The sequence below is a fragment of the Telmatherina bonti genome (genome assembly GCF_933228915.1).
Source record: "Telmatherina bonti genome assembly, chromosome: 7".
Taxonomy (NCBI): Eukaryota; Metazoa; Chordata; class Actinopteri; order Atheriniformes; family Telmatherinidae; genus Telmatherina; species Telmatherina bonti.
Genome location: NC_136625.1, coordinates 24,265,247 through 24,291,417, shown reverse-complemented (window position 1 = coordinate 24,291,417; position 26,171 = coordinate 24,265,247). Strand labels below are relative to the sequence as shown.

The window sequence follows — 26,171 nt, the reverse complement described above, 5'->3', positions numbered from 1 at the left end:
TGGACAGTAGCTGTGGTGTGTTCATACGTGTGTGTCCTCTCACCATAGGTGGTATCTGTGTGCCAGGCATCATGGCATTGGCAAGCTGCATTTGCTGGGCCAGCATGGCCATATTCTTCTGCTGGATCAGATTGTTTCTGCCATTGATCTCCAGCTGCGTCTTTAGATGAGGAGGAGGGTGCAGGTATTTGCAGTTCTCCCTTGAACATCGACCCTGAGAGGAATACAGAGAAGTGACCAGATTCAATATCGGAAGGTTTGATTGAAATGAGTTTATAAGATGATTGCATGTGTAACCTATATAATTTTTTATGTGTATTTTGAACTAGCTAGAGTATTGTTATTGGGATCACATGTATAAACTTTTATAACATTTTTAATCACATTTTATTTAGAAATTTTATTTTCATTCATCTTAAGGTACTTCATAGGTACAGTCAAATTCAGAATTATTGAAGTCCAATAATGGCCCAATGAAACAAACGTTAATAATTTTCTATGATTGTAGCCATAAAAACAATTTGCCCAGCTAAGGAAACCAATAGATTTCACAAAAATCTTCTCTCCAATTCAATCCCCCATCCTGAGCGGGGATTGGGCAGGTGGGAACAGTAGAAAGAAAAAAAAAAACTTCCTTTTAAAAGGAAGTGAAAGCATTAGTTGAATGAACTGGAAAATATCTTGCTCTTCAAGCATTTTCATGTTAAAACTTCCTTTTCATCTAATCTTTTAGTTTACAACCAAATACAACCAAAACAATTAAATTCCCATCAGTCTAATTTTCCTGTTGACTTGCAAAGTCTAGTATGACGACAGTTTAAACTCGGATGGTGAATATGGTAAACAATATTTGTGTTGAACTATGTGCTATGTTATGACTCTTTAGATGACATGTTAGCATGCTGACAGTAATGTTGAGCTCTAAACTTAGAGCACCATCAAATGATGGTATCTCATGTTAACATAACAGTAAAAAGCAAGTTTTTCCACCGTTTTTATATTATGAAATTGAAGAAAATGCTGCTAGGTTGAATGTAGTGGGTTCTTAAAACAGGTGTAACACAGTTTGTCTACTGAAACCGGGTATATTCAATCTCAGACTCTCAAATTCAGATTAGGCCTTGGCTCCGTCTCTAATTGTTAACATATTGCTATTTCTGTCAGTCCCAGCTGAGCTGAGACGTGTGTGAGTGCACTAGCCCTGGGGGGTAATGACTTATACTGTGTTGTGTTTCTCAAGACATCGAGCTTAGCTACATATCTAACTGAAACTAAAAATACTGTCCACTCATGATCTGTCTATACTGTTTTTCAGCAGTCATCCAGGGGTCACACATCAAAGCTGAATAATTATTTAAGACAGAGATAGTTTTTTGCTGCTTGCTGCAAGTATCTAATTATGCCTTAAGTCTGGAGAGGAGTCGTCCTGCAGAAAGACACATGCAAACAAATTCTTGTTCAAGCAAGGCTTCCTGCTCTTTGGGGTAATGCACGTAAAATAGGTAGTAAATGTGCATAATGCAAACACAAGAACACACACCAACAAGTCTACAGTGCAGGAAAGATGTGTATTCACTTTCAGCCCAGTGGCACAGGTGATCTGACTGTGGGAGACTTTGTGTTTCATCGGTGACAAATCTGACCCCACCGGGATTCATTCGTATATTCTGTCATGGCTTCCATCTCCTTTACTTTGACTGCATTGAGTACCTGACAGGTGTGAAGAAAAGAGGAAGATACAACAGCAAGAAAGGGGGAACTTGGAAGGCAGAGGCACCTCGTTTTGTCCACTAGTCTGACACAGCTATTGCAATTTCTCATTTTATTTCTGTTTTAAATAACGGCAGTTTATGCTACAAACAGCAGGCGGAAAAGCAACTCAGACAAGTGGACCAAGATTACAGCCTCTTTCTTGGTTTCTGTGATCCAGAGAGAGGACTAAAATAAAGAACTGGGCATCTAGAGCTTTCAACTGGTTTGTTTTAACTATAACCTTTTATGAAGGTCAAACTGAAAGCAGATATTACTGAGGATAAAAAAAAAATGGTTTTGTATTACTAACAATAATCATATCTACTGGTTCAAATTTTGAACCAGTTTTTCAGTTGTTGCCAAATATGTCAGGCTTGTGTTGAAAACAGTGCATATAAAGTGGCATATTTCTTTTATTTTAGGTACAAATACACACTTTCTTATGTATGATGTTATCTGAACAACACTGAATGCACTTATAAGGAAAATGAAGAGGCAGTGAAAGTAAAAGTCAAATGATGCACAACTTTTCATGCAGAAGTAATAAGTTAAACAAAAAAAAAGAAAAAAAGATTGGGGAAGGAAGAGCAAGATATGCCCACTAGTAACCAACAGAGCAATGTGAAAATAGAAATACAAGATTTTTACAAAGTCTAAAAGAAGATTTTAAGATGAACAAAAAGATGTGCATATTTCAACTCAGTCTTAACCTACAGCATGTCACCGACATCACCCATCCATTTTCTATGCCTGCTTTATCCTAGTCAAGGGGGGCTGGAACCTGTCGAGAGACTTGGGAGACCCTTTACAGTTCACCAGCCCATCACAGGGCAAGCAAAAAGACAAACAATTATGGGTACTGTCAATTCACAATCATAATTAAACTAACATAAATTATTTTAGCTGTGTAAGGAAAACAGAGGGTCTGGAGTGAACCTGAACATGCGCAAGAACAATACTGCAAACTCCACACAGGAAAGCCCCAGTGAGACTACAATGTGAGGCTACTGGGTTACCCACCACACTACAGGCAATGTGGGGACACACAGAGCATTTATAAAGTAGTTTAGAAAGGGAAAAGAGAAATGGTTGGCTTAAACTTATAAAATTCTTCCTGATGCCATAAATAACACAATTTTTAAGGCATGTAAAGTCTGTGTTTGCAAAAAAAAAGAAAAAAAGTATTGAAGTCAGGTTCTACTAGCAGTCCAGAGAGTGACAGCGATATGCAGTGAGGGATGGAGAGTGTATATGGGCTTTAAGGGAGTTTGTGCGTGCGTAAAGAGGGCGGACGGTTGTAAAGACATAAAAGATCAAGTTGCACTCACCCCATATGACCCAAACCGTCAACTGCTAGATTAACAACTGCTGTTGTTTATATGCATGTGTGCATGGGAAACATTTAGTTTTCATATTAGCTGACTAGACTTATTCCCGTCCGAACTGAAAGAAAATGCAAAGCAACCACTGGCAGCCATTAAAAAAAATCTTAAGACCTAGAATAAGGAACATTAGACTGCATGACAAGAATGAGAGAAAGTGATAGAGTCATGGCGACTCTGTAGCGAGAGTGAGACTGCGTCAGGGAAATTTTAGAAGTTGCAGAAGAAGAAGTGATAAGTGGGGGCTGTCAAATGCAGGGATGGGAGACAGAAATGGAGATGCAGACAGAGTACGGGAAGACGTCACCCCTCAAATCATGTTTGTTTCTTTTACTGTGACATCATTGGCCTTGAAGACTACATACACATGGTGTCCACGGCAACAAAGCAGCAAGCTCCTACCCTGTGATTCCTTCATTTCGTGTGATCATTGGCAGAAAAAGACACTTGTCAAAGAAATTACAACAGATACAACTAACCCTGTGGTCACAATTAGCTCAAAACCAGAGGATGTGTACACCCATATGAATCTTTTTATGCCAACACTATTTTTTTACACCTTAGCTGCTAATTAAAAAGGTTACTCTAGATTAAAAGAAAAATGACAGATACCTTCCTCTTTCTTATCACAGCTTTTCTTTAACTCCACTGAGACTTCAGACTAAACAAAGAGTAAAATTGTTTTAATGAAACTGACACCATTATGCAAATCAACTGTTGAGGGTGTTATGCACAAAAAGCCATCCACTAAAAGCTTTAAATGATGTGTCAGGGGATACTAAGAAAACAGCAACAATGATGAGAATGTGGAAAGTGAACAAAGTGATCTGTGCTCACTGTGTAAAATGAGCATCTGCAGAAGGATAGGCTTACATCACCGGGTAATCCCTGAGAGTACAGGTTGTGAACAAAGATAAGTTATGTATTTGTCTTTATTTTCCAAAGGGTATTTTTTTAATTTCTACTCCACATCAGGTGGTAAAGTAGCATATTTATATAATATGAAAATCATATAAAACATTCCAGCAAAAATATCAAAATAATGAAGCTCAACTACACGTGTCATTGCATCTATTCTTAACCCTCTAATACATATATTATAAAAAACAATGCCACATTTTTTCACATGCAATAATTTTACCCTATAGACATTCATTCATTCATTTTCTGAACCGCTTATTCCAATTCAGGGTTGCGGGGAAGCTGGAGCCTATCCCAACCAGCTTTGGGTGACAGGCAGGGTACACCCTGGACAGCTTGCCAGTCCATTGCAGGGCCACACACAGAGAGACGAACAATCACACTCACTCCTAGGGGCCAATTAGAGTGACCTATTAACCTATCATGCATGTGTTTTGGAAGGTGGAAGGAAGCCGGAGAGAACCCACGCATACATGGGGAGAACATGCAAACTCCACACAGAAAGGCCACTGACCAAACCAGCCAAGGATTGAACCAGCGACCTTCTTGCTGTGAGGCCACAGTGCTAACCACTGCGCCACCGTGCAGCCCACCCTATAGACATGTACATGAGATATTTTTCTTTATACTTATTATATAACTTTGTATTCAGTTTGTCTAGTCCATTGAAAGATTTGTAAAATGATGTCATATTTAGTCATATTTATATAAAATATTCTATAAAATTAAAAAGTATCATTTTCTTGTCTTGTTTATCACTGACGTAAATTGGGCAATTACATGTACATGTATATTAGAAATTAAATACTATATTTGTATATTTGTGGATGACTTTCATAATGTTCACTGAAGTGGCAAAATTGCAAATATACCATCTTCATTTGCAAATATATATATATAAAAAAAACAGCCTTTAAACAGGTGTCCACTATGGTAAACATGATGCACCAAAAGGTTAAATCTGCATCACCAAGAAATACTACCAACAATTTAATTCCTACACAAGCACAGCTCATTCTGGTTTATGTGAACAACAAAGCTTCACTACAGTCTCCTAAGGGGCAAGAACAACTATGAACTGAGAGGGATTACAACGAAGAACCATCAACCAAACAAAGTATCAAACTGAGACTGGGTTGAAGTGCACAGAAAGAACAGCTGAAAAAAATGGTCCATCATCAATGGTCCTGATGATGGCCCAGGTTTGAAAAAGACAACATGAATTGGACAGTGGACTGAAGAAAAGTCCTCTACACTGAGAATTCCCGGTTATTCCCCAACACCTCGGCGTTAGACAGACACCTGAATAGGCCTACAAACTGGTGTCCCACACTGACTTTTAAACATAGAGGAGGATCAGGGATGATCAGTGGGTGCTTTAGCAAGGCTGGAATGAGGCAGATGAGTCTTTGGGTTCATTAATCAAGCCATATAAAAGATTATCCAAGAAAAACATTTATGCTAAAACTGAGCTCCCCAACTGAGACGATTACAACAGGACAATCCTACATACAGCCAAGGGGAATCAAGGTTTGGATGGAGTATCACTACAATAAGAGTGTCAAGGCCAGCTTAATCTCCAGATCTGAACCTTGGTGAAAACCTCTGGAATGACATAAAAAGTATAATGGATTGTCACAAACTATCAAGCAAAGCTGAGCCTGTTGATTTGTTTTAAACAATTTTCTTTACCTATTTACTTAGTTTCTTAGTTATTTGCTTATCCACTGTAACAGCATGTTAGCGCTTCAAATGAGCTTCTGCTCTTCTATTGAACTTTATCTTTCTTCTGTAGGTTCACTCCATGTTTAATATTAGTAGAGGAAGTCCACACTGCTCCTGGTGAGATCAGACTAGCCAAAATCCAAGCCAACTGGGAACAATAATCCCACTGGCTACTGGGCAGGCTGTTTGATGATAACTTGTAATAACACGTCCCACCCTGATCGCTCTCTCATCTAACTCTCTGTCTCACTCTTAGACACACACCCTGCTTTTGTGACTATGCGGGATTTATACAAACAATGAACCAATGTGTAAAGAATGCTGGGTGTGGCTAAATCCCATCCTTTTGAGGAAAAGGATGAAACATGCAGCAAGATGTCTGAATGCACATGTTTCAGTACGTGTGTGCAAGAAAGTCAAGTTACCCCAAGTGCTATGATAAAATATATTAAATAAACCCAACCTTTCTGACTTTCAACCTCTCAGTTCTGTTTGTTTATAAGAGGCTGAATTGTTGCTGATGTTGCTACATCACTGATGCTAGAACATCATCTGTTCAGACTGCTTAGATTATTCTCTGGCTTTTAAGACCGCATTGTGGGGTCCTCTGTGTACTTTTATTTATTTATTTTTTAGTTATTTTATTATATAATTTTTATTAAATTATTTATTAGTTTTTACCTGTTTATTGGGATTTATTTTAAGTTTATTACTTTGTATTTACTGACATTTTAGTATTGTAACATTGTTTTTGTTTTATTCTGTGCAGCACCTTGGAAAATGTTTACATTTATAAAATGTGCTATAAAAACAAAGTGGATTGGATTGGATTATCTGCCGATGGTTTGTTGCAGGTGCTTGTGTGAAAAAATCATATATTTTGAACAAGCCCAAAAAATAACTAAAAGTCATTTCTAATATTTAGCTATTTTAAATAGAGACTCGGGAATTTGGAATAATTTATTACAAGATTTTTATTATAGGGAATAAATGGCTGACTGAAGGCCAGAACAGTCAGATGCACAGCAATTCTAATTTTGTGTTACCTTGTTAACTGTTGCAATAAATCTGAAATGGTTGCTTTGACGGCATCTCTGTTGCTATGGCTTCACATGGAGCTTGATATTTTAAGCACTCAACAGTTGGGACAGGAATAAATAATAACTATGCACCCAATCAGAATTAAGTATGTACCTAAAATATTATGTACAATTATAGCTTATCATGTTTTAGAACAGTTTTGTTTTTATATTGCATTAACATTTCTCACTGTAAGTACGACTTTTATAAAGTACTCTTAGTATAAAGTCATGCTACACTTTCTTCCACTTTGGGATTCTTCCACAGTTTTAGATGAATTATTTAGAAATAAGAAAGGTCCATTCACTATACAAACAATTTGCAGGATAAAAATGTTAAAAGTGTTATGTTTATCTTAAATCTCTAGCAAACAGTGAGACCTTTTACTTTAATTTGCCCTCTAGATGTGGAACAGAGTTGACTAATTTTCTTTGGCCTTCCAATTGTTTCAATAAAACTAAATACCTGTATAAACTTTTCTTTAACACTACCTGCCGCGGATCATGTTTGTTCCAACACATGGTCATCGATGTCTATCATAATACCTTGTTGATCATCCATGTTTTCAAATACACTCAAATTTTCGTTCTTTCTTGTCTTTGATGCTCTGGTGTTGCGGTATCATGTTATTCAGTTGTGTTGGGTTGGGGTGTGAAGCTACACTGTTCTCTGCCCTGCGTTCCACTGTCTTCTGTTTATACATACAGAGGAGATGAAAGCCCTCTCTCGCCACATACACTGTGAAAGAAGCTTTGTTCTGCTGGAGAGTAGCAGAGGCTCAAAGAAACCAGCTCAGTAGTTGGTCTCTTTTTCTACTGTGCACTAAAATATGGGATAGCATATAAAATATCATCTAGGTATGTATATATGTTATGTGAACATCCTGTTACACCCATATAACCTGGAATTTGCTCATAGTTCTTTAAGTAAGAAGCAAGTCAGCAGGAAAATGCCATTCATCTAAGTAAATAATGTTATCTCATTGTTTGTGTGTTTCTTTTTGTTTTTATCTGCTTAGTTCAGCAATAAATGAAAAATTGTTGTTTTGAAGAGAGAAAAGGACTTCATAGATCTGTAAAGTCATGGGTGCTGCAGGGCTGTTTCTGTGCTGGGGCTTGCATTTCTTTATCAGACCATAAACACACAGTCATACTCTTGTGATTATGTCTGTATCTCCTTGCCAGCTCTCAGTGCACACAGTGATCCATGAAGCACAGCTTAGTGATCAGGGTGTTGATGCAACCACGGGGGCTTGTGGAGATATGGAGGTGGGGAAGAGTGTTAATCTATGATAATATTACAATATGCCCCCTGTGGCGCATTACTACCCTTACCAAACAGAGTTAAAAGGATTATAGGCTGAACCAAAAAGGGACCACACAGAATGTGGAAATGTTAGCCAGATAAAAATGTTTGTAGTATGAAAAATATGAAAAGAAAATTGAAGTAGTGTGTTTAGCTGATGAAAAAAAAACAAACAAACAAAACCAAAAGAAAGTGTAAATGTAGAGTGTTTAAATACAAATACACACAAGCATTAGACACAGCACACTAACTATTCATATCGTCTGACACAGTCACACATATATGCAGAGCAATGAGTTATTCACACTTGAGAGAGTGTTGGTTCTAAGAAATGCCCCAGGTCAGATGTCACGTACACAGGAGCCCTGGATCCAAACTTAGACTTCTCTGTTTTTCTCCTGACATGCCCCCCCTCTCGTTCCTGTCTCTTTTTACACAAACACACTTTAGTGTGCTGCTTTTTACACCAGCTTTTTTTTCCTCCTTTCTCATGTCTGTGCTGCTTCTCCTCCTGTGAGGGGATAGCAAACGTTTCATTATCAGCAATAACAGAGCAATAGCATCGGTATTGATTTGAGCAGCATCACTTCATGAAAACCACCTAATGCTCAAACTGTGAGAATGAGAAGCGTACTGGGAATGTTCATTTAATCATCGCAAGAGTTCTGCTTCCCAGTGGGAGTGAAAAAGAAGAGTCATTGTGCTGAAATCATAAGGTCCCAGCAGTGGTAAGGTGACACCGAAGACGCTGTTACTAGTGAAATAACTGAAGTAATCTTTTTTTTTTTTTCTTTTTTTTTTTATCCACCACTGTCTGCAGCCATTTATGTTGAGCAGCCATGTCAAACCAAGATGAGTAATACAGGTTTGTCTTTTTTAAATGATCATCTTCTACCAAAGATCCCTCTAAAACAAACTACTAGAGATCCCTCTAAAATTAAACTAACATTTTTTAACAATTTCTAAACATAGATGTCATTGTAGTCTACGCAAAATATGGGAGAAGAGGAACAAATAGGCTGCAGAGAAAAAAGTTCTTTGAAAGTATTTTATGCAAACTAACATCATTGTTCAAGAATCGCAGCTTTGCGGAACATTTTTAAACCTCCAGTGAAAAGTGAGCTTCAGCAGTAAACTCACTTTAAAATACCTTACTCACTTCCCAACATCCTTTCTAACCTCTATCACAAAAACCGTCACTAACATAAAGCACCTTTCTTTCTCTAGCTCTGTAATCCAAGGTTACAGAAGGATTCTTCCACCAGCTGCCAGGACATAATCACAGGGATCATAATTAATTTAGTTTGAAGCAATAACAGATTTAATCTGGTACGTGTAATGCTAATCTCATGTCACAGACTGTAATCCTATCTACAGCACAGCTCTAACTGTCAATTTACCAAATACTATGTCTGCATGTGATTATCTCCTTCAGATTTGGCACCATTAGAAGGAGACTCTTTTTAAACAGTCTCTTATTTCATGATATGAAATTGTTTAGAAAAATATTCCTTTTTAATAAATGTATTTGAAAACTCCCTCCTTCATTGGACAATAGCAGTGATGTATCCTTGCTGCAACATTGACTAAATGAGCAGAATAATTAAAACCCCAGAATAGCTGCAACTTCAGCCCAACAGACTCAGTATCACATTTACTGTAAATCATTTATCATTGTTGTACTGCAAGTAATGCAAATGGTTTATTTCTGTAAATTACATGAATAATATAGTATACAGAATACTTCATCAATCAGCAGCTGCAGCTGATGGGGTTCCAAGTTAAAGAAAATTAATGAATGAAGCAGATATATAATTATAATCATATTAAAACTATAAATTATACAGAGCAGAATCAGTGGCAGTTAAAAGTAATGAAGAGTTCCATGTAATGTAATTACAGGCATATTGTTTTAAATAATCAGGCCTAACACAAGCTATTTCAGGTTAAAATAGGCTACCTAAATGCCTTTAAGCTCGTCTCTCATTTATCTAATAGGGTGATAATATCTGAGCTGACTAGCTAAGTTTGTGTCCACATGTAAGCTAAGAGGTAATAGTGGAGCTTTTAAGAAAGAGAGTGAAAGTTAGAATATAAGCTTTATAGTAATCAGGAGTTAGAGTTGTTATTCTCATACTGGACTGAAATTGCATGGCTAAGTGCAAAGGATTCGTATACAAAGAAGCTTGTATTTTATGCAAGTCACTGTGGTTTTAACTGCCTTTAGATATTCATTGAAAGACCATCTGCAAATCATTTTAAGTAATCAGTTACAGTAGGTGTGACTGATTATTAAACAGTTCAAAGGGATGAATATCTGCATTGAAGTAATCTCTTCAATACTTGAAAGAAGACGTACTTTGCCAAAAATCCATATTAACCATAAATAGATAAATTAGTTTATTCAAACCAAAAGATTTACATGATTTAAAACAGCCATGTATGCTTTGATCATCACAATTTTCTAACTGGCAAAGCCAGCTACCCTGAAAGGCTATTTGAGGTTGTTTAGCATGTCTGTCTGTTAAAAAAACGACACAGAAAGGGCAGCTACAGAAGTGTAATCATTGTATCACTAGTGTTATAAATGGGGCCAGTGTGACAGGGAGACAGGGACGGCTGACACTGAAAAGAAAAGACTGTTGTCGACGATCTTCCGTCACATAAGCTCACAGACAAAATGCAAAGCCATGCTGATGTGACAAGGATGTGCACGCCATAAAACGAAGAGTCCAGAGACTGACTCTCTGTGATTTAGTGTCTGTGAAAGTCAGGATTAGTGTGCTTCAAAACACAAATCCCTCCAGCATGAAAGTGAGGAAGACATAGGGGTAGACCCATCAACATTATGAAGAGGCCTGAGAGAACACACTTTCTAAAAAAAAACCAACTCTAATGGGGCTTTGGGGCATCATGTTCATTGTAATTAGAAGAAGAAGGAGAACAGTCATACAAAAGAAAATCTAAAAATCTATCAAAAACTGTATCTTCCAGATGCCTGAATCTACCCTGTAAATCAAATTTAAGTAATAAGGAGAATCCTTTATAGCAGTTACATCCACGGCGATCCCATCAAAAATACAATTAAGATGACCATTCCATGCATTAACTTGAGAGAAAGAAAGATGATATATACTCAGGAATCGTGTCTGAAGTAGAACGGTAACCTGACAGGAGATTCACAGCATGCTACTGAAAACGAATCATCACTATTACGGAACTAAAACTATTATAATGTTCAGTGTTGGTCAGAATTTGACCTTTTTCTGACAAGTACTTTCATGTTTTGTTGTGGGGGTTAGTACTATCTGTGGACAGTTGAACACAACAGATTTGTCATTTATCAAAGCTAATGGTAAACACGCCTTGCCATACACAGATTTTGAAAGCCATTTTAATATTTCTAAACTGTGCGGCTGTACTTGGTTTCTAGTAATTCATCACTGGCAAAAAAGATGAGAATTGTAGTCTGCTCATGGAAATGCACAGTGTGTTTCTCAGTGTTGTATGCCAGCTGAGACAAATACACATTAGCCTTGTGAACTTATGACCCTGTGCTTGACATACACAGAAAGCACAAAATGTTGATTTTACTTGTCAAAGATAATTTGTTTGAAACAATAAAAACAGGATCAACACAATAAAGGTAATATTTATTCCTCATGTGTGTCTGGCTAACACCACTTATTTTACTAAAGCAAGTGAGTGTGAGTTTAACCTGACTAACACCTGACCACTAAATATAATCATGCTGTCAAAACACTGTGAACAAAATGAGAGGAAACACAGATAAAGTCATGGAGACACAGATAAAGAAAGACAGAGACAGAGATTGTCTAGACTGGAGGTATATGGTCATTCATCTATTTCTTCTCTTTTTACTGTTGTGTTTCTAGGACTGTACTTTATCCCATTCAAATGACATCACCTATAATGCATTAAAGTGCGTTTACATCAATAAACAGAACCATATAAAAGATCTTCTCTACAAAATACATGATTGCCAAGATTTTAAGAGTTGAAATGTAACTGGAAAGATTTGAGCAAAAGCATCATATTTTATATTTTATGGAAAACTCTTTGAACTCAGTGACCACCCTAACTCTTGAATGCACAACCATCAGCAGATGCTTTGTATCTTTTTAGTGCTTTGGGTCATGAGCTGTTTTCTTTTTTTTATAACAGTTTCTCCTACTCCTTCTATCCTTTAAAAATAGGTTTTATTCTGTTTCATTGATAAATAAAATATTTAAGTTTTTTAAGGTTATTATCTCAGAATTGCAACATGTATTAAATGTTTATATGTTTATATGAGGTTTGCATCATGTACAATATCTTTACTTCACAGTCATACATGTGTTTTAATGCATAATGCAAATTACTTAGCAGCTATGCACCAGGCATCTGCTCCTAAATTTAAGTAATTTTAAGTAATATTCCATAATCCTGTTTCCTTATTGTTTTAAATTATTGTATTTGGCCATCATTGCAGACAAATCCACTTCAATTCCCATACCAACGTTAACATGATAAATGCTTGTTATTTCAGCTCAGGAATTCCACATTAATTCTGAAAATAATATGTTGAAGCACAAATTCATATGAGCCAACATGTATCTGTTTTCCAAATATCTGTTCTTCGACTACAGATAAAAGGATGCAGGGACAGAATGATGGCTGAGAACTATGCAGTAATGCTCATAAGTCAGCTGCAGCAACACTATCCACATGGACAGAAGGCACAGACTCCGATTTAGCCTATTTTTCCTCAGAATTGAGCTGTGATGATAATGGGTGTGTCCGTTAGCAGGTAGAGTGCAAAGTCCATGATCCATGAAAGTGTGTTTTCAAACGGTTGCCCTCGGTAGACATTAACCACTCCTATTTTTTACAACATAGCAAGCAGTGTTGGGGTAAAAAAGGACTTGCACATGCTGATAAGTTCACATAACATCACCTAAGGTCACTAGAGCCCCTAAACTCCAGCCACATTAGTTTATGTATGTAAATGTGTGTGTGTGTGTGTGTGTGTGTGTGTGTGTGTGTGTGTGTGTGTGTGTGTGTGTGTGTGTGTGTGTGTGTCTGTTGGTGGGGGATGCTAACAGGGTGTAATTTGAGCCATGCTGTAAAGGGATGGGTGTGCCCTGGACTAAATGAGGCACAAACCAGACTGAGCAGGAAATCAAGAAGAAGGAACCAACCAGGAATGAAAACAAGCAACAACAAGTTCCTTCAAAGCAGAGTTACCCTTATCGCTTCACTTACAGTCTAGTATAAACTAATGAGGCAGGGATTAACTTCCTTGTTTCTGCAACCCTAAACTATCCTTACGCTCCAGTTATAATAGAAAAGCATTATTGCTACACTAAAAGGATGTAAAATGGAGAGATGACAGATGCCAAAGGATAAAAGTAAGCATCCTTCATTAAAATATGATAATGCTTAATGATAATGCAATAAACTCCACTGTTGTAATTGCCTGATATAGCTCAGTTAAATGGAGCATGGGCAACAATATTTCACCTGTCTCATCTGTTCCTCATGGCAGTTTTAGCTATAAACATGTTTTTTAGATTCAAAGTCAGCATATGACACCTAACCTATCTGCTCAGCAGTTAATCATCAACAGACCAGGTTACAAAGTTGACTTTAAATTGGAAAGTCTAGGCTACCATTATCCCTCTCCAAATATTTACCCTGCCTCAACATAGCTGAGCTGTCTGTGCTGCTCCAACCAGATAGACAGCCAACAGAAAGGGCTATGCTCCAGGGTTAAGGCCAAGTGTAAGGCCAGAAAGCACCCATGCATATATTTTTTATGTATAGACATTCACACAGAAATACAAATAATGATAAAAAATATTTAAAAAAGTGTAATTCAGTGGCTTAAAGAGCATGCAACTATGACAGTTTGTCTTGCAATCTACCTTTTTTTTTTTTTTTTAATGTGGAGCTGTAACCGTGAGCATGTACGTGTGTATAAGTGTATTTGCCTGCATGTGTGTGTGTGCATCATGTAAAATCACAAGCCAAAAAGAGATAGAGTAGATGGTGGGGAAATGACTTGGTTTGGGTGTGACCTGCTCAGCTATGCAATGGTGATCATGTGAGACCTGTTCTAATTATACACTTCTCAAGAAGAAGGTCGATCCTCTCTCTTGGGCAGGAATCATGTGCACGTGTCCAAAAGAGTGCATTAGTGTGTGCAAGACTAAAGGAGAGCAATGCAGTTTAATGTAACACTACTCATCTGAGAGTTTGTCCTAGTTCAACCACTCAGTCTGTGTTAAAGCAAAATAGGGCAACGGATCTTTCAGTAAATGCGTTTGTGCTACTGTGTAACAGGAAAACTTTTACAAAGTGGTGAATGCAGGTGTGCCTGTTTATTGTACACATTCAATGGCAATTGGACAGCTTTCACTTTCTAATTTCATCCATCTTTATTTGCTATTTCTATCTTTTCCTTTTTTCTCCTGTTTCTGGTCTGAGATTTGAAGACCTGCTCTGTTTTTCATTACCAGTGGAAAAAATGGGGCAAGTGGTTAAAAAAAGCATCACCCAGCTTCATTAATGCACAAATCCAATGGAAAATGAATCCAAACTCTTAAAATAGGCCCCTTGGGTCTTAAAAAAAACTGCAATACATTTGCCAGCAACTCCTTTCTAACGGTGACGTTTACTTCACGGTCACTGACAATATAAGCTCAAATGAACATATCAGCATCCTTCTGCCTGTTGATATAGGCTGATTTCTTTGTAACTGTACAGTCATGTGGCACAAGCTTGCTGAGCAACCAAGAGGATTGTGACTTCCAGACATTCAGGACAATATTACGGCATGCTTTTACGGTTGTTATACTTCTGCAGCATGGGTTTGAGATTTTTCATTTTTTTTATTTTTGGCAGTTGTCAACTTCTCTATTACTTTTATTAACATTTTACCTCCATAACTTACTAACTCAAAGTCAGTTTAGGTAATACATGTCCTTCTTTATGATTAAGTTCTTGCCATTCTTCCCTCTGCAGAAAAAGGTGAAGTTTTACTTAATTTTTGAGTTATATTAGATACACTCAAGAAATAGATGCTGGTGGCAATTATATCTGCTGGGAATGATGGCCACAATAAAAACTATTTTCAAGATGTATGACTAAGAATTTAGAAACTTACACACAACCCTTGGAACAAGAAATCTGTGAAGAAATTAAAACTTGGCGTGGGTCGAAAGATGTTCCACTGTTCACATCTGAATATCAATACTTGTGAGAAGATTTAAACATGCTATTCTTTTTTTAATCCTATTCATGCTCACATAGGTGCAATGACCACGAGGCACACAGTTTATTTTACAATTTATCAAACTTCCTGAAAAGTGTAAACTCTGCTCTTATTGACTAGCATAGATAATTTAAGAAAAAGTGTCTGCAATGAAAAAATACAAAAAAGGAAAAATACACAGGGTCCAATATTTATTTGTATGTGTCATGTTAGTATTGGAAGTGTTGGATTGTGCTTCAGATCTTGTATTTAAAAAAAGAAAAAGCACAATAATGGTTAAAAGATTTGATGGAAAAGATGGAAAAATGAGTGCTTACTTTCCTACTGATATCTAAAGATACAGTTTCCTAACTGTGCTCAAAAGCACAGATATGCATAGAAATACACACACATTAACCCCCTCTAGCTGCCCCAGGTTGTTGCACAGGAAGTGGTTTGAGTGAGTGAAAGCAATATGGTGATGCTATCACCTTGCTCCTCTCCAGCTGCATGAGATGTGTCATACTTAAGGCATCTAAATGAGTTTGAACACATAGCAACCCCTTCATCTGTGTTTTCTACTGAAAAGCTGGAAAAACACAGTGTTTTTGCCTCCAGAGCAATGATGCTGTTGTAGACATGCATGTAACTTTGTTTATGTGAAGTGTAATCAATCTGAAAATGAAGCTGACTCTTCAATAATTCATGTTTCAAATAAGTGCAGTGTCCATGGGTCAAACATTTTAGACTGTTCCAGAAAATTTCAGTGCCAGAAGACAGCTTTCGGAATTTAAAAAAATGCAATCTTCTTCCACCTCCTTGTTTGTGTTACAGTCACATGACCAGAAATAGGCGGGACTAAGACGAGCACATGTTGTGGCCAGATGGTGCACTGTAGCATGCTATTTCCAGTTTGCACCTCTAGATTATTACTCGAACTGTCTATCAGACTGCATGTGTGAGCCATCTCTCATTTGTGACCCATCCCACTGCCTATAACATGACCTCCTGACTTCCTGATCATCTCTTCTTGTATAATTGACTTCACTTCTTACCTTAAGTGAGTCGAAGCAGGCGATCACCCGTCCATTGTCCACCTGGCAGCTTTTGGCTGGATGAGCAAACTTGCACTCCTGGTCGGAGCGTGAGCACGTGCCCCTCTGGAACTCCCTGCATACTTCCAGTGTCAGCCACTTCGTGTCACGGATATGTGCTATGTTCACTGCCATGGCAACACGCTGGCGAAAAACCACTCAACAGAAATATGTTCAACCAGTAATAAAGTACCTCTAGTGTTTTAATCCACAACTTTAGGGTCTTTCTTTAAAAAAAATGTATTCGTTGATGTTTTTACTATCTGTGTTAAGTGGGGGGAAAAAACATTCAAAAAGGAAAGTTGCTATTGATTGAGAGGGCTCTTTTTCCAAAGTGAAATGTAACAGGATTTCTTTTGTTGTGGATGTTAATGGTTCATTTTCCAAAGAGCAGCTGGTAACGTGATTATATCCAGAAGAATTCTTAGCCTAATCAGTTGTCTCTTAGTTTGATTTTTTTTCTCACTTTCTGTTTATTGCTTACACGACAGTCTCATCTATTACATTCCCAAGCAAAGGTGGCAAAAAGATAAACAGGCCAAACTGAGAGCCCTCTGGTTAGGTGCAGTGAAGCAGGCAACCAAGGTGACAGTCTTTGTTGTAATCTGCTTCAGGAAGGTTAAGGGCACTGAGGACTGAGTGGAGGCTTCAAGGGTTGAAGGCGAAGGTGAAAGGCAAGGTAGGTGAAATGCTGTGTGGGCCTGGTGGTGTGCTGGGCTGCAGTGGTAAGGCTGGTCAGCTGATGGTGAGCGTACGGCAGCAGGGTTGTCTAGTGAAGAGAGCTGAGACTTAAACCCAGCTGTGTGGAGTGGATGGTGATGGTGGAGGAGGGACGACCGGGTCAGAGTGTAGGCAGCGAGGAGGTTGTGGTTGCTGTCCTTGTACTCGTGTTTCTGTGGCAGCAAGCGAGCGAGGCAGGGGGGAGGGTGGAGCTTCAGCTGTAGAAGCAGGTCAAAGCTGCAGCAGACATCAGGGAAGGCACTTCCTCTGAGAAGAGAATGACATAGAATTGAGGGGAAGATGGAAAGATTAGTCTGATTATAAATATGCAAATATATACAAAAACATTTCTGTTTATCATCCCTCCCTTGTATGTCCCAGAGAAGATTTTGTTCAGCTTCATGTTTCTAAATCATGCTAGTGCTATTTGTTGTAGCTGTAGGAATGACGAATATGTAAAAATGTCAGATATGCAGGGGAGTCAGCTAAAACAAATACAACTTTCACCCTGCCCTTTGCTCCAAACAAACATACTTTATAACACAGCTGCACTCAGACTTACAAAAAACAAAACAAAAAAGCACAGTGCAGCAATTCACATCTCTTTTAGGTGATGCAAAATAATATCAAATTCTGTATCACTTGCCATGCAGTGAGGCAAAGTCGGCCATTACTAATGCGTTTAGAGGTGAACAAATGGAGGACAGTGAAAGCAAGGGGGAAGTTGAGGCAGGGCATGAGGGAGAAGAGGTTAGTCATTTCCTTTCTTGCAAAGTCTTGTGAGAGTGGGGACCAATGAGATTCAGCAGAGTTGCAGCAACATTCTGGGCTAAGGGCCAGGTGAGAGCAGAAGGAGGAGCAAATTGAAGACTGACCTGCCCATTGCTGGAGACAGACAGAGACATATACTGAGATAATGGTTTAGCTTCCTATTTGTACTACTTACTATCCTATAAACAGATGATAAATCCATCAGACAATCTGTAAAATGTCTAGTAAAAGTTTCCATAGTGTAGTCTGTCAAAACAAAGAAAACAATAATATCAAAGATTTACATGTTCGCCTAGACGTTAACTGCTCTGCAGCAGTAATATTCTGCTTATTATATCTCTTTCAACAGAGGGAAAAAAACATGGATTGTTTTTTTTTTCTGATTATGTTTTGCTGACAGTCTATTTTTGGCATATCCACTGTACAGTTTATGCTTGGGGAATTTGCATGATTGGGCTCCCAGGGGCCCATTCTGCTCTTATCACACAGGCAGTGTGAGACACCACACCCATCGTAGAGAAACAGCTTTACCCAGAAAAGCATGTGCACTTTCAGCAATGCATTGTACCACTGCCAACTTTACAACACTGCATTACTCTATATCACCGCCCTGCAGCAGAGCAGTTCAAACCATTAACATGGATGTGACCTGGCAACTTGCATATACAATATGTTTAGAGTGAGAGTGTGACTGAAAGAGAAAACTGCGCAATTTAACCTTGGATGACCCCTAAAGCATAAGCAGCATTACTGCTGCAGAAGACGTTTGGAATAAAAATGAAACTATTTGCAACTGATACAACTGCCTGATCTGTACTATGTATATGTAAGTGCACAAACCCACAAGATCAGTAAATGAGCTACATGCCATGGATGATGATGGAGGGAATGGTTTATTGAAGCAGAGGGGAATTTTTTCTACATGTTGGCAAATAAAAAATTTAAAAAATATATTACATGCTATCATTCAGTTTAAAAAGAATAAATGTCCTTTCCTGTTACATGTTTAAGAGCATGGTTTCTCTTCCCATAAACTCTGTTTATATCAAGTTTTTCATCATTTCCTTCTCACTACTCTAAGTCAGCAATGTCTGCCTGAGAACCTGTATTTTAATAACATGTACTATTGGTATTGCTTGCTTTTACTACAGCACTTTTACAAAAGCTAATGATGGTAGAACAGAGGAATTATTACGATTACTATTATTGTTAAAATTTTTCTCTGGGATAAAAGTAATTTTCATTTCATTTCATTCATTTATCTGTAGGTTTTTCAGTAAAATAAAGTACAATGACTTGAATGAAAACTGATCCTCCCGGAGTTCTGACGTGATACTCAGAGTCAAACAAGCGTAAATCTGTTAGAAACACACACATATGGTGTTATGTACAAGAATGATTATTAGTGCTTATGATACATCATGTCTGGATGTGGTCATCCTTCCGTTATTGATTATCTCCTTGATTTTTCCTGTTGCTATACCACTCCCTAAGCCAGAATCCCCTTAAACTATCAGTGCTCTTGGTTTGCTGTGTGTCCAAATACACAATTGCTTACTATCATTTTTTTGATGCTCTTACTACATCATTTATAATTCATAATTATATTTTACAGGCAAATCTTTGACTTCTTTGATCTTTCAGCTCTTTACCATCTCAACTCCATTCATATCTCAGTGTCTGGCCTATGCTTTCTATTCCACCATCCTCAGCAACACTCCCTCAGATTCCAAGGTCTTGCAAGCTGGTGCAAGGTCAGTCACAATGGAGGAAGGGGATGGTGAGAGAGAGCAAGCAAGAGAATGTGTGCTTCCTGTTGGGTTTAGAACACGTGGTAGAAATATTATCGGGCTACAAAAAGAAGAAGTGTGTCTTCAATATCAGCTCTTCACCAACAGCTCACAATCATGTGAGACCAGCAAATGCCTGAACAGCATTCACACTTTCTTTCGTGAAAAACAAGCCATCTTTTACTTTCTCCTGGTTGTGCGTCATTAAACAGTGGGCTGGGGTTGAAGTGGGGTTATTAATTTTACAGCTAGAAACTAAGAGAAAAAGAAAGTAGAATGTGGTTCACAATTATGATAAGACTACCTGAAAAATGAATGAGTTGCACATTATAATTTAAATTAAGTGCATATTTACACAGCTTGACAGCAGACGTCATGAGACACTGAACATTTCAAAGTGTATAAGTGTACATAATGCAAAAAAAAAAAAAAAAAAAAGTAATAATGCAACACGGCCAATGTTGTGTTTTGCAGTTTTAATGAAAGCAATCCAGATCTGTCCCTGTTCCTTATATCCCTCTTCTCCACAAAGGTCCATGAAAGTTTGTCTTGGGAGTTTATACATACTTTTACAAACAAATAGATAAAGATGCAATCTCCAAAGATCACATATTTCCTCTTAAATACTCGCCTGGCATGTTACACATACTGGCATTAATTAACAGTAGAGACATACTAATGATTATCTTGCACCATGCACTTTGTTTCAACTTTGCCAACAGTAACGGAGGTGTTGATCTTTTTTTTTTTTTTTTTTTTTTTTTTTTTGCTTTATGTATGTTCAATAAAAGGGAGCGGTTTCAGCAATTTGACAGAGGTGGAGTCAGGGTGACAGTGTGCTGACACAAAGTATCAGTGGATAATGCAGTAAGAAATGCAACACCCTGGCCTTCCGGCCGGTACTGCTCCATGTGCTCAGAATAAAGCTTGTCAATATTGTCCTCACTGACCTTTACTTAAACACATATACAGTTGTGCTCATACAAACACACAAGAATATTCTTTCATGTGTCTCTTGATCACTTTGGATTACATTCCCAAGCAAAGGTGGCAAAAATATAAACAAAAAAATATATAGACTGCAGACTGACATTCTTTCATTACCCTCACATTACCTGGGTTTTGCACATCTCTCTTGAAACTCTTCTAGGTTGAGACCCACAGAGCTCTACAGTAAATGGATCCAATAGCTAGAGCAAAAATATGTATGTTGTAGCAAAATTCAGTTAGTACCCTGTTTAAACTGACAATATCTTTCTACTTCATTATTAATTAAACATAACTCAAATGGAGAGCTGTATCCCAGAGATCCCAGTCATTTAGTTATTTTGAGAAGAATACTATCACTCTAATTACTGCTGTCATCATTCTTGCTGTCATGATTAAATAATTAACTCTTCTCACGTAATAGTTTTACCAATTTATTTGTCTTCTAATTATATAAAGTATCACTAAAACAAAGCTTCAACTAGGAATGCAAAACAAACAATGGCTATTGATTGCCTCTTGAGGCAAACCTCTAGGGACAATGAGATCTCTTGTTTAGCATACATAGTCAGAGCCATGCACACACACACACGCGCACACACACACACACACACACACACACACACACACACACACACACAAAACGCACTGAAAACACACATAAATGCAAACCTTTGCAAATACACAAACCGCTATCTGTACCAATACTGAGAATTCCTAAGCTGTGGTGAATATATCTAACTGTGTCCAACACTGCATCTTTGTGCACATATGTCAGTGTTAGGATGAGGTAAAATCAACAGACTACGAGGATAATACTTGGCTGTATGGTATAATGAGCTGCTGAGACACAGGCTGATTTCTACATAAAAAGACAGAACAGATGTACAAAAACATGTGTAGGTCTATAAAATGCTACCTGCTCTGGGTAGAAAAGAAAAATAAATTTAGACAATAAGACCAAATTAGTGAATTCATTGACTTTTGTTGAAGCCTGCTTCTATTAGACTGATAAACTCAGTCAAGACACAATTTCTAAAGCAGATTCTTTTATTTGTGAATTAGAGGGAGCAGTTTGAATATTTGAGCTGTGTGTCACTTCTGTCTAGTTGGAAAGTTTTCATTGTCAGGAGTGGAAGCAGGACACTATACAACTGTGTAGAAGAAACGCAAGGACAGACTTACACTGGTATATGTGCTACAGTGAAGAATGTTAAAGAGCTATCTATTCCACAGAAAGAAGCTGCAAAAAACAACCTTATGCTGCATATTAGAGGCACAGTTTAAAATCAGACTAAGGTTAGGGTGGGTTATGTATTGCAATGTGTTACTGAGTCATAACCCTTAAAAAATGGTAAGTGTTGGTAGGAACAGAAACAAACAAGTATTATGGCAGGTTATAAACTTGTTTATCAAAAAGGTAATAAGGAGCTGTGCCTCTGACAGCTATTGAAGCCTATTTATGCTAACTTAACTTGGATTTGTGCAAAGTGGAGGATATCTTACTCAACCAAAGCTGCTAGAAATTGTTTCTTGAAGGGGTAGAAATGTGATCATAACATTACAGGAAGAACTATAGGAATCCTTGTGTAATTAAGGCTTAACCTGTCAGTACTAGGCTCAAACATGCAAATAATTCTGTCTTTGGGGCATATTCTAAATCATAAGGAACACACATAAAACAAACGCAATTTGCCCTAGAGTCGATATGCGTGTAAAACCCTACAAAATAAGAGCAATATAATCTTTGGCATAACTGCCATCTATATTTACACTGACAGTACGGTCATGCTACCCAAGTTTCTACCAGACAGCAACTGTCAGTCTACTAGCAACCATGCAGCCTGGGGGCTTTTAATAAATCTAAGTGCAGTAGCCTATGTTGCACATCTGCCTGTGTGACACCTCATTCCAGGAGTGCAAAAACTTGGGTTGTGTGTGCTACTGTCCGGGCCACCATGAGTGCAACTCAGTCACAACAACAACATTCCACATGATTGCCCCAACCACGGACACGCCACCGAGAAGAAACCAAAAGAGGCAAGGAGGTACAGAGAAGGTGAAGAGTGGGACAAAGAGAGAATAAAAAGGCGAGAGTTTAAATCTATGAAGATCTTCTGTCTTTAAAACATAATGAACATTTGATCATCTGATTATTCTTTTCCTTTCAAAACAAAACTGAATTAGGACTACTCATTCATTAAATTTAGACAACTTTTGGATCATGAAAGAGCAAATAACTGAAGCAGTAAAAAGACTTTGGGAAGGAAATTAATTTATACAAACAAAAACACTTTTGGCCTGTTTATCACGATCAACTAAGACAAACCTATCGTCTTAAGGAAAGAAAATGCAACAGGGCATGAAGCGACTTACTTTCACTCCCGTTTAAGCATGAACAAGTAAAATCCCTCCATTTACTGGATTTCTTTCTTCCTTTTTCTCTACTTCTTCTCCCTTTTTCCTTCTCTCTTAAACTTTCTTCCTTCCTTTTAGTTACTCCCCCTCTGTCAGATGCATGCAAGTTCTCACTTAACTAGACACACGCGCACACACACATATGCAGTCCCACAGACAGAGTCGCCCTCTAACACACTCTCCTCCCGCGACCCGGAATGCTTGGCAAGATTCTACTATACTGAAATACTGCTCACCATATAAGGTAGCAGCAGCTTCACATGTCACGCATAATTTACATACATTGGGGAGGGAGTTTGCCTTACACGAAACACACATGTTAGAAACACACATACACACACTAAGGCAAAAGCATGCTTCCCACCTTTAGGCTGACGCAGCAAGAAGGGAAAGAAGATTTTCACCATTCTCTATGCTGACCAAGCCCTGCAGGATAACTCCCAACATGTCCAATGTTGAGTCAGATGGATGGAATGAAAGCTGAGTGGGCGATCTATTGATCCTCTCTACTGCTTCCTGGAACAACCATAGCCCTCCAATCACACACACTTGCACACAAAAACAAATTTTCTTGCTAACTAGCGCTACCTTCAGGAAGTAGCAATTGTGGGACTGCCTGCTTTCAGCCAAGAATGTCTTTCAGTGTGTATGCATGTGTCCGTTCTTACAAAACATGCCATAACAAAAAGAAGTTAGCCCTGTGGTCCCAATACTAAACACACACACAGTACAGACACTTAGGCTAATAACATCCATGTATCTATGCTCCACTGCAAGCACGCTGACTTTGGAAAGTGAAGACAGAAGCACAACCAGCACGAAAGCTCCAGATAAACCAATGAGACTGGCAGGAAGGTTATGAAGCAAGCTCTTACCTCTCACATTGCTCTTCAGTAAGTGTGTGCGTTTGTGTGCTTCCGCGTCTCGGCTGACTGTATGTTTATGCGTTTATTCAGACAGGCCGCGACAGCAGACCCTCAGGCACCGGCTGGACCATTCTCAGGCAGGCAGGCAGAACACAGCAAGGCAGAGCGACTGGCAGAGGAGAGGCAAGCGAGTGAGCGAGTGAATCAGCAGCGAATGAGTAAAGGAGCTGTGCGGAGCAGAGCACCAGAGTGAGAGAGAGAGGAGGAGTGTTTGTCTGTGTGAATGTGTGTGTGTGTGTGTGTGGGTGTTATGCAGCGTTGGCTGTGTGCGCTAGTGTCTCCCCTCCCTAGCCTGTTCAAATGGCTGAGCTGGGTTGTGCGGAGTTGTGCTGAGACAGCCTGGGCTGTGTCTTTACAGACTCCCCAGCCTCTGGATCGTCTGTCTGCTGCAGGGAAGTGGTGCTCGCTCGGCGGCAGTAGCAACAGCTGTGGAGGTGGAAGAGGCGGAAAAGGAGGAGGGAGCTCTGACCGCACTGGGCATAGAGATCCTGCAGTTCCCTCTCCCTCCTTTTCCTCAACACTAAAGCTCGCCACGCCCCCCACAACAACACCAGGAAGTGCTGGCTCAGTTACAGCAGCACTGCCCTTGCCTTTCCACTGAAGCTGAAGAAGGAGAGAGGAAAAAGGCTGGAGAAGAAAACTAAGAAAGAGGATCTCTAAAGCAAGAAGTTAGGACACTGATGTGCCAGATGCAATGATACAAATCAGAAAGAAAATGCTAAAAGTAAACATTAAACAAGTGACTTAAAAAGGCAAAGAATAAGAAGGAGAAAAAGGCATTTGGAAACAATGAGTATATTAAAGGGTGTGGATGGAACAACCATGGAAAGATCTACAGTGAGTGTGAAACAGACTGGCTTCTGTCCAACTCCCCTCTCTCTGTTTCATACCACTTTTCTGTTGTGACATCCTGTGCTCAGTTTCACAGAGCTTGCCCTTATTTCAACTGCACTGAACAGCAAAGTAAGTTAAATCAAAGTGTAGTACTCTTGTATATATACAGAGTTCTAAATGCAATGTAAGAAGTTTTAAATGTACCACTACAAAAAAGAAGCAGACCATTGCAGTTTATTACAGGTTAGCAACACAAACAGTCAAACTGAAAAAACACTAATGCAACCGTTGCTTCCAACTTTCCAGTCTTGCATCCATGGGAAAGCCAGGGAGACTAGAGGAGCCTCCAAAAATTTCATTTGAACCTGATGCTGCAATATCCGGTAGCTAAGGATATAGTGACCCTGGCATCTGCAGGAATTCTTATTAAGGCAGAATACATGCTAGGAGTTTTTTGTTTTTTTTTAAATAATATTTTTCTTTTGACCATGCTTACAGTAGCAATTTGACATATTTTTCTTGAACATGACTGCTAGGTAAAAACCATAGCATAATTCTTTCTTTGGCATATTTGGTTAAACTTGCATGAAAAATATGGCTAATATAAAGCTGTCTTGCATCATCTATCTTTGTGTTCTTATAATTCCTTATCTCTCTAACCAAGCCTGTACGGCTGAAAGACTGTTTAATACAAAGCGGGTGTTAAGTCATCTCTAATTTACGCAGCAGATCCCTAAACCCTGGGTGTTAATCTGCATGTCAGCCAAACGTAATGCTGATGCTTTACCAAGCCAATAGCCTGGTGAAATGTGTCTGCACATTGAGAGAAAACAAAAACAGGTTGTAATTCAAATGACAAAAAGAAATTATAGCGTTAGACATATCTGTTTTCAACTGTAAGTTATTAATGATGGAATAATCTATTTTCAACCACAGCATCTTTTTTTCTCATAAGAAAACCCCTGGAAACTACCACACAATCAATCGTTTATTCTAAAACCCTATAGTTCAATTCCAAATTCGGTTCAATTGCAGGCCTGACAGATGGTCCAAATTTCACATTTCCAAAATATTTAGACCTCAGTCAGGCAATGGGTCTATTTGAAGTTGAACAAAGAGCACGCATTTAATTACTAATGTTGAGCAAACTGCTCATGTACAAACTAATGGCAACCAACCGAAAACAGGAAGAGGTGTGAATGTGGCGTACT

General features: G+C 38.4%; 1 protein-coding gene across 12 annotated transcripts in view; it reads right to left on the bottom strand.

Moving 5' to 3' along the window:
* Window positions 1-24,589, bottom strand: part of mbnl1 (muscleblind-like splicing regulator 1) — a 34,610-nt gene extending 10,021 nt beyond the window's left edge. For 10 of the 12 annotated variants that reach the window (XR_013771402.1, XM_079244192.1, XM_079244198.1 and 7 more), the window contains exons 1-3: window positions 24,076-24,589; window positions 16,476-17,501; window positions 44-214 (exon numbers count right to left, since the gene is read on the bottom strand). Coding sequence is in view for 11 of the 12 variants with exons in the window: in XM_079244192.1 (XP_079100318.1) it covers window positions 44-214; window positions 16,476-16,649 (345 nt within the window). In the remaining variant the exon portion in view is untranslated. Of the gene's footprint in view, window positions 1-43; window positions 215-16,475; window positions 17,502-23,158; window positions 23,373-23,564; window positions 24,055-24,075 lie in introns of those variants that run through there. The other 2 variants (XM_079244197.1, XM_079244196.1) reach the window with 2 other exon arrangements.
* Window positions 24,590-26,171: the final 1,582 nt, after the last annotated feature.